The sequence below is a fragment of the Pteropus vampyrus genome, unplaced genomic scaffold (assembly GCF_000151845.1).
Source record: "Pteropus vampyrus isolate Shadow unplaced genomic scaffold, Pvam_2.0 Scaffold336, whole genome shotgun sequence".
In the NCBI taxonomy this organism is placed as follows: Eukaryota; Metazoa; Chordata; class Mammalia; order Chiroptera; family Pteropodidae; genus Pteropus; species Pteropus vampyrus.
In genome coordinates this window covers 2,091,053-2,100,535 of record NW_011889117.1, presented here as the reverse complement: position 1 = coordinate 2,100,535, position 9,483 = coordinate 2,091,053, and the positions used below count along the sequence as shown (strand labels likewise).

At 50.1% G+C, this 9,483-nt stretch overlaps 1 protein-coding gene across 1 annotated transcript; it reads left to right on the top strand.

The window, feature by feature from the left end:
- The first annotated feature begins 1,316 nt into the window (after nt 1-1,316).
- EIF6 (eukaryotic translation initiation factor 6) lies at nt 1,317-7,559 on the top strand. Its single transcript, XM_011378318.2, has 7 exons — nt 1,317-1,467; nt 1,699-1,817; nt 1,952-2,037; nt 3,657-3,832; nt 4,381-4,557; nt 4,758-4,939; nt 7,293-7,559. Exons 2-7 carry the CDS (start codon nt 1,711-1,713, stop codon nt 7,300-7,302), a joined length of 738 nt encoding a protein of 245 aa, XP_011376620.1. The 5' UTR covers nt 1,317-1,467; nt 1,699-1,710; the 3' UTR covers nt 7,303-7,559.
- Nucleotides 7,560-9,483: the final 1,924 nt, after the last annotated feature.

Sequence of the window (9,483 nt, the reverse complement as noted above, 5' to 3'; positions counted from 1 at the left end):
GGATTAAATGCATAAACCACTGGCCAGCAAAACAAGGCTGTATCTAATTAAAGGCTAACCAGTGACAGAGTGTGGTAAGGAATGAAGGGCAGAGAGTTGTGGTGATGGTGGAGTCATAAGGAGTTTCTTAGAAGAGGCAGCCTTTGAGCCAGGCTTTGAAGAATGGGGAGGATTTGGACAGAGAGAAGAGAGGGTTTAGAAATTCCTGGTAGAGGGAATCAGGTGAAGAGAGACCAGGGAAGGGAACGACGGAGTGGGTCTGAGAGGAACTGGGGAGTATGCAGAGGATGTGTATACCCAGACTCTGACACACACACACACACACGCACACACTTTTGCTGAGTGTTCCTTGAAGCACAGGCTCTGACAAGTTGTGGGTCCTTTTTCTGAGCTCACCCCCTGCCAGGAATAGTATTTTACATGATAGAAATGAATAAAAGCAGACATGTTATGACTCAGCTGCAGCTTGGTGTATCCTGAAGAAGGTGGAGTTATGGAAGTAAGTGCTGGGTGGAGGGGGAGGGCACCACTCAAGCCAGTTATGAAGGGCTCCTTGGTAGAATGTGGATGGCCACAGGAGGGATGAGGGGAGGAAAGGGGCTCAAAGCACCTTCTGCCCTCACTGTGACATTCTGAGAGCTCCTGGGGCTCTTGTAGATCCTACAAATTGTGGGTCAAGTACATCTCGTCCACAAGCGCATATCCCTTAACCACCACCATCTGTCCCAGGGATAGAAAGTGGCTGCTGAGTGACCAAGCACATGCAAGGGGCACAGAGTGGAAGCCAGTCAGCACCTCCACCCTTGCCCACTCAGGACCCTCCCTAAGACCCTGTTTCATCTATCCTCCCCTCTCTCCAGTACCTTCTTCAGACTTGTTTCCTCTACTTTTCTCTCTGCGCCTTCTTCTCCAGCCTCTGTCCTGGTCTAACTTCTCATCTAGTCTCACCTTCTCCATGGGTGACCTCATTCACCCCAGGATTCAGCCGCAAATCTCAGCGCTTTACTCTCCCCTGGGCTCCAGATCCGGCCTGAACGTCTGTCCCGCACCTTACACTTAGCTGGTCACCGTCCCCACACCTGCTCTTCCTCCTCAGGCTTTACTTCAGTAAATACCTACATCATCAATTCATCAGCGAGACATCCCTGGCTCCTCCTGTCTTATGCCTTACGTCCAACCAACCACAGGTCTCGGTTTATTGTACCTCCAAGAAAGCTCCTGAATGAGTGAGCGACGAATGAATGAAGGAAGGAAGGAAGGAATGAGAGCATCCTGGGGGTGGGGCAGGCGGCCTCGCGTCCAACGCCTTGCAACCACAGAGTCCTCCCAGAGGATGGAGCTAGTGTGGCCGCATGCGCGGCAGGGTGCGTCGGCCTCTCCCGGAAGTCTCCCAGGTGGAGACGGAAACGGAAACACACTCAGGGAGGAGAAGGGTCTGGTGTCGCGTGTGGATTTTGCGGTTACCTGGTGAGTCTGCGTGGAGGGAGACCGGAAGGGTCAGCTCGGGTGCCCCGGATCGCGAGGGGTGGGGGCCGGAGGATTCAGAGCTGGAGAGTCTGGAGGGGCCCAGTGGGCCGGACCGAAGGTCTGAGGGGCCGAGAAGAGTGGGGTCGCCGTGAGGCCTGAGGAGCCGAGGCCCGGGGACCAGGACTCGGGGCTGGGAGAGGATCCGCCAGCCCTGAACTCCCGACTCCACAGCCCCCAGGCTTCATGGCGGTCCGAGCGTCGTTCGAGAACAACTGTGAGGTCGGCTGCTTTGCCAAACTCACCAACACCTACTGCTTGGTGGCCATCGGAGGGTCAGAGAACTTCTACAGGTGAGGCGGGAGCCTCGGAGCCTGCGGGCAGTGCGCGGATGGGTGGTGGGGAGGCGTGCTGGAAGTCGGAGGCTCCGGCAGAGTGAGGGCTCAGGCTCCTCATCCCTGTGACCACCGAGATCATGTTTCTACAGTGTGTTCGAGGGCGAGCTCGCCGAGACCATCCCTGTGGTGCACGCGTCCATCGCCGGCTGCCGTATCATCGGTCGTATGTGTGTGGGTAAGCCAGGTGGAAGACAACGAGGGTGGGAGTGGAACCTCCCACACCTTTAATTATACCCCTGGAGGGGACCCCGAGCGACCCAAGAATTTCCAGGCTTTCTTCTGTTCTCTTCGGAAACTACAGAATGAATGTCTGAGACCAGGGCCTAACTGCAGCCTAAGTGTCAGTCGATCAGGGACAAATAACATTAAGTGCTTTCGGTCTTACATTTGTTTCCATTCCTTCTTCACGAAGATCCTGGGAAGTAGGAATTATTGGCCTAATTTGACTAAAGAGAAAGCTGAGACTCATAGAACCCAAGCGACTCACCAAGTTCCACGCCTAAGATTGGAATGTCATTTCTCCCCTGTCACTGACTCTGGGCAAGTTGCAACTTCTTTCTGAACATCCATTTCTGCCTCTAAAAAAAATGACAAGCTGAGATTCTGGATCATCTTGTTCAGTTATCCATTGAAATCTTAAATTCCCTTGACTGTGTCTCTGAGTGGCATCCCAACCTGCCCTCCTACCTCTCAGCACTATTGACTCTGGCCATTGGTCCTTTCTTTGAACTGTTTCTGTCTCCCTTCACTGCCACTCCTTATTTCTAATTCTGCTCATTGGGGTCGTAAAGGAGTTTGTTCCTTTATTTTTTATCATAATCAGGCTGATGTTGGCCTCTTGAGTATTTTCTTATTCAGACAAAACACACTTATCCCTAACTATGACCTTAGGACTTAAAGCAAGTTCTTATGTAACAAGGGAGAATTTAGCTTGACTTTTGGTGGTCTTGCTAAAATTTTTTTTATTATAATAATTTTTTTATGATTGGAGTATCTCAGAGCTCAGATGTTCATGGAACTGTGTCCATGCAGAGGGAGGCAGAGGTTTAGTCATTGTTGTTACAATATAATTTTATTTTGTTCATTCTTGTTGCTGTATAGTACGTTTTATGTAAGTATACCATAATGTATTTATCCATCCTGTTGACAGTGGGCAATGCATTTATCCATTCTGTTGACAGTGGGTAGTTTTCAGTTTGGTCTATTATAAATAGTGCTGCTATGTTATTTAGTAAACACATGTATGTATATCTATCGGATATATAATACCTAGGAGAAAATGGCTGAGTCACAGGGTATGTGAATATTCAGTGTAATAGATGATGCCAGATAATTATCTGAAGCAGTCGACCAATTTACACTCCTATTGGTTGCTCCATATATTTTTGCCAACACTTGTTATTGATGTTCTTTTTAAAAATTTAGCCATTCTGGTAGGTGTGTAGTGTTATCTCATTTTTTTTTTAATCATTATTATCATCTCAATTTTTAAGTAATAAAATTTACAACTAATGCCAGGACCCCTACCTGCTAGTCCTAGTCCCCTGGGTGATGATGACAAAAGTGGGTAGAATGTGTTGGGACAGACTCCTGGGCCATCACTAGCCTGCCCAGTGGGACTCCCAGTCTACTTGGGTGTTGTATGGATCAGTGAGTTGAAGGGCTGGAGTCTGGGCCTGAAGCTTTCTTGGAGAAGCTAATTGGGCTGGGTTGTATCTTCAGCCCCCAGGGCTGAGCAGGCATTTTGTAAATTCATGGTCCTTCCTTGCCCTCCCCCAATTTGGGTCTCTCCAGGGAACAGGCATGGTCTCCTGGTGCCCAACAACACCACCGACCAGGAGCTGCAACACATTCGCAACTGCCTCCCAGACTCAGTGCAGATCCGGCGGGTGGAGGAGCGGCTCTCAGCCCTGGGCAACGTCACCACCTGCAACGATTATGTGGCCTTGGTCCATCCAGACCTGGACAGGGTAAGGCAGGCTAGCTTAGCCCAAGAGTCACAGGACTAGCCTAGTCAGTGGTTAGACACTGTTCTTGCCTAGCAGGCAGGAATTAGGGGTATCTCTTGTGGTTTCTCTTTATACCCAGGCTCTTGCATTTTAGGCACTCATTGGAATAGTAGTGGTAGAGGCCTTCTGTGGTGTGGTCAGTGTCAGACAGAATCTAGAGAGGGTATTAATCCTTCAGAATCAAGGAGATTGACTTGTCAGGTCCTCTAGCCAGGGCCAGGGAAGACGATTGACAGTTGAACTCTTGAGTGTGGGTTAGAGGGAAGAGTATGGTGTGGAGACCAGCCCCTGGCTGTTCAGGGCACACATAGGTATTAGGGGCTCCATAGCATGCCTGAACTCTGCTCCAGGCTGTATCCTCTCCTTTTCTGGGTGAAGCTTCCCTTATGCAGCTACATACCAGAGGAATGAGGGGCTTAGGGCATCAAGCCCTACCTGGTTTGGGGAATGGAGGGCCTCAGGTTCTTTGGCTTCCAAGTTCTGGGCCCTGAGCACAGTACCTTTGACAGGAAACAGAAGAAATCCTGGCTGATGTACTCAAGGTGGAAGTCTTCAGACAGACAGTGGCTGACCAGGTGCTAGTAGGAAGCTATTGTGTCTTCAGCAATCAGGGAGGGCTGGTACATCCCAAGACTTCCATTGAAGACCAAGATGAGCTGTCCTCTCTTCTTCAGGTCCCCCTTGTGGTAAGCATTCTTTTTCTGTGACCTCTGTCTCCTGCTGATGCATATCCCTTTGCCCAGGGTTTGAGAGTCTGGATTATTACATGTCACAGTTTGGGATTGGGGCTGTAGGTCCGGGGCAGGGTTTGGGGAGAGTCTTCATTAGCTATGGGAGAGACTTTGGTTGTTGATGCCGTGATCCACATTGAGCCATCACTTGGCAGGCGGGCACTGTGAACCGAGGCAGCGAGGTGATCGCTGCTGGGATGGTGGTGAACGACTGGTGTGCCTTCTGTGGCCTGGACACAACCAGCACAGAGCTATCGGTGGTGGAGAGTGTCTTCAAGTTGAATGAAGCCCAGCCTAGCACCATTGCTACCAGCATGCGGGATTCCCTCATTGACAGGTATCTGGGCCTCTCTTCTGCCTTTTGAGGGTAGGGGAAAGAGATGCCACCTATAATAGGAGCCACACTGTATTCATGCCAGTAGGTTCTCCTCACATGTGAGGGCATACTTACACACTGCCAGTCTGTCACAAGGTATAGAGCTAGCAAGCACTGCCTGAGTACCTGCTCATCCTGGCTTTGAAAACTTAGCTCAGTATATCCCCTCTCTGGGCAAAGCTTCCTTCTGGTTTGTCTGATTTTATCACTTATCAAATTGTTTTATAGTTTGTATCTGCCTGTGTGCGGTGTCCTGAGCCAGCAGACTGAGACAGAAAAAAGAACTGTGACTGAGGGAAAGAGGGGAGGTTGCTCTTAGGAGCTGAGGAGGACTATGGAGGTGGGGATTGCATGAAAATCACAGTCATCTGGGTTTTTGTGTGTGGTTTTTTTTTAAGGGGGTTCTTGGGCCCTAACCCTGGAGATTCGGGGTGTGAAGCTCTAGAATCTCTTCTTCCTTTGGAAGAGCAGCAGATGTTTTTATGAGAATAGAAACTGCAAAGTAGAACAAATGCCCAGTACTACACTTCCTGTTTAATGTGGGCAAAATTTCTCTTCATTCTCCCTTCATTTATTCATTCGTCTGATGTTCATTGATCCCTCCAGGCAAGGCTCCATGTGGGATAGTCAGGCAACTTAGTGCTACTCCTGCCTTGACGGGCTCACAGTGTAGCAGGCGAGAGAAGTTGTAGCACACATAACTCTTAAAAATGTACCATAAGTGGCTTGGGAAGCTCTGGTGAGACACTTTTTGAGATCCAGGAAGATTTCATGGAGAACGGTTCCTTTAGTCTGGGCTTCAAGAAATGAGTAGATAATTGAATATGTGTAGACAGTGGGAAAGCACTTCAGGCAGAGATGGAGAAGTGTGGAGGATGTGAAGGGGAAAAGTATTATTCCCAGAGTACTGAGAACTCTAAATGTCCATGTCAAGAATTCTTTTTTCCAATTACAGTTGACATTCAATATTATATTACTCAGGTGTATAGCATAGTAGTTAGACATTTATGTAATTTACAGAGGGATCCTGCAATAAGTCTATTTGACACCATACATAGTTATTACAATATTACTATGTTCCCTATGCTATACTTTATATCCCCATGACAATTTTCTAACTGCCAATTTGTACTTAATCCCTTCACTTTTTTCACTCAGCCCTCCAACCCCGCCTCCTCCATGTCAAGAAGTTTTGACTGTAGGCCTGTGGTTTTGACCTTTGGTCTATGCTGGGATGTTTGTTAATGTAGATTCCTGGCATCACCCCTAGCTGCTGATTCCCTTTGTCTGGAATGGGGCCCAAACGTGGTTATTTTAATAAGCTTCTTTGTGTGATTCTGATGGGGCAGTTTGGAGACCACACTGACAAACTGTGCTGTCAGCACTGGAGAGCAGTTGAAAGGGTCTGAACAGGAAAGTGGTATCTGTGGTTTTGTCATTTGTTCAACAGCTTTTTTTTTTTTTTGAGAACATATTATGTGCTATACAGTAGTGATGTAGTGATGAATAAAATACACCTGCCCTGCCCTTTTGGAATATAGAATCTCATAAAGAAGACAGCAGTTACACCACTAATCATTTAACTAAAGAACAAAACAGAAAAACCTCTTAGTAATCTAAGAATAGAAATTTCTGTAACCTGATAATTGGTACCTACTAAAAAACTACAGCAGATTTTGCATTTAATGCTTCAGAAACTGCCAATAAAGTTGTGCAGAATTGCCTACAGTCAGCACTGGTCAGCTTTGCAGTTTGATAAGATAAAGAAATGAGTACTGGAAAGGAAGAGACAAAACTCATTAGCTTCTTTTGGTTTTGAAGCTATTAAGTTTGAAATGCCCATGAGACCTTACACTGAAGGTGTTAGGTAGGGCATTAGAAATGTGTATATCATTTTTATAATGCACATAAATTATCACCTGCTGGAAGAATGTTCTGGCCTGAGCTTTGCCAGGCCAGAGGGGATTTGTGGTCTAGGCATGTTCCTTCTTCTGTCTGAGCCCCTTTGTTTCCTTCTCTAATGTCTGTTGGGTTAGGGTCAGGGCTCTGATTTATGACCAGTAACAATTTTAATAAATTATTGAGTTTACCCACCTGAGCAAGGAAGGAGTTTTAGTTTTTAAGCATTGAGAGTTCTATACTGGATTGTGACTCATAGGAGCAGTGGAACCTGAAAGGGGCTTTGAGTGTGGCTCTTAAGGGCTGAGCTGGAACAAAGGGCCTTGGGCGAGGGTGGAGGCAAGCACCTTGAAAATAGAGGGTGAAGTGTGGTCTGTGAAGCACCTACTGACAATGCTCCTACCTGTCTCTCTAGCCTTACCTGAATTATTTTCCATGCTGATTCATGGGCTCCTGGCTCTGGACTTTGGCTCCCTCTTCACACCCCACCCAGTCTGTCCCAGACGCTGGCAGGGAGGTGGCAGAGAGCTCACTGGTATCGAGTAGCTGGATACCCAACCCTTCTTCACCTGTGCCCATCTCCTGAATCTATAGTTACTGCAAAAATCTGCCATGTCATGCTGGCTGTCAGGCCCTATGGCTCCTCTCTGTGCCACCCAATTAAAGGCATTTTGCTTCTGTCCGTTCTGAATGTGTTTGTCGGCTTCCGCCTGCACCCAGCCCCACCATTGTTCCAGGGGGAAGGTGGGGTAGAATGGGCACACACACCCCTCAGTTCCACAATCCCACCCCACACTGTAGTTCTTAACATTTTCTACGCAACTTTGGCCTCACACTTATGGCTTCAAAGGATGAGAACTTATTTCAGTTCTCCCCTGAGCTGGTGTGTGGACTCTGGGGCAGAGTCCTGTATAAGGGCTCTGGGGCATCCGGCTACTACAGGGCACTCTTATTCTCTTTGATCGGAGGTAGATGGAGGTTGCTGGCCTCGGACAGCCTTAGACAAACCTCAGCAAGACTCTTACTGCGGTGGGCATTCCATTAGTCTCCCGGCTGTGCGTGGGGCGGGTCCTCGGGACGTTGGGGCGGGGTTTGCCCGTTGCTGGTGGGTGGGGTCGAGTTTGTTGGGCCCCGCCCCCGGGGCCAGAAACTACGCTCTGGAAGCTCGAGGGCGGTGTCGGCGCGCGGTGACGTCACGACGTCGGCCCTTCTCAACGCCGCTGCGCGGGCGAGCGGAACGTGGAGGCCGGCGCTGGGATACTCCAGAGCAGCTTCTCCGGCATCTTGAGGTGAGGGCCGGACGGGAGCGGGGCAGGGGCAGGGGCGGGGGCTGGGTGGCGTGCGGCTAGCCCAACACCTGACAGGCCTCTCCTCCTGCAGACCATGGGCGCTCAGTTTAGCGGCGGCGAGGGCGCTGCGGAGCCGGCGCAACCCCAGCCTACCGCGCCCGAGGGCCCTGAGCGGCCCCAGCCCGAGCCCAGCCCCTGGGGGCCGCTGGATGACGTGCGCTTCCTTATCGCCTGCACCTCTTGGTACTGACTTTACGCCCCTCGAGTCACCTCCCACCGCCCGTCGTTCTTTCCGGCTCGCCTGGTTGCGTCGTCCCCATTGTCCGGTGTCTCTCAACTTACTACCCCCGGAGACGTGAGGAAGAGTGGAGTAGGTCACGGGGGGACTGGAAGGAAGTCTCTGCAGGGCTGCCTCCATATCCTCGCCTTGGGTCACCATGTAACCTCTGGCCCCTCCCACCACCTGGAATTGGTTTGCTTCCCAGCCTGCACCCAAACCAGCTCAGACCTTCGTGCTCACAACCACCCCACACCTCCAGCCGTCTGGGTCCTGGGGCAGCCTTCCCTGTCACTGACTTCCAGAACCAGGCTAGGACTCTTGGTAAGACCCCAAAGCTGCTGACCTGACCTCCCTTTATCTGCCCATTATTGCTGAGAACTAGGCTCTCGCTTTTGTTCCTGGCCATGGCACCATGTACTTTGAATTCAGAGAGGAATGACCCTTCCTATACTCCCCCTAGGGTAGGTTGCTCCGTCAGCCTGGATCCCAGTGAGGCATTGTCAGGCTGTATTCCTGGGATCCCAGTAACACTGGGCCTTTTGGGCCAGCCTTTTGGGGAGAGGGGACTTCTGATTGCTGGACTGACAGATGAGATGCATGGGGTAGCTCCCAGATACTCCAAACCATCCTGTTCCCCTTCTCCCAGAAGTTTCATAGGCTCCTCTCAGAACCTACCTGATACTTGTTCCCGCATGCAAGGGAAATGACACATTCTGTATTTTTCTTTTATTTAGAAATGATTTAAAAAACATTATACAAAGGCTGATCAGTTTAAAATGTGACTGATACTGAAATGCTGTGATGGTCCCCAGGCCGAGGGGAAGCTGGGCTCTGGGGCCCCCAGTGCTTTGCCCCTCTGTCTGCTCTGTCCTGGGGTGATGGACAAACAGATGACCACAAGGCAGGAGAATCCGATATTGGAAGCATCCAGGCTCAGCCTTCGGTGGGCCTGGCCTCGCATCCCTCACATCTGCAGCCTGGGCTGCCTGCCTCCATCTCCTGCTCTTTCTCAGCTGACCTCAGTAGTACCAGGAGCC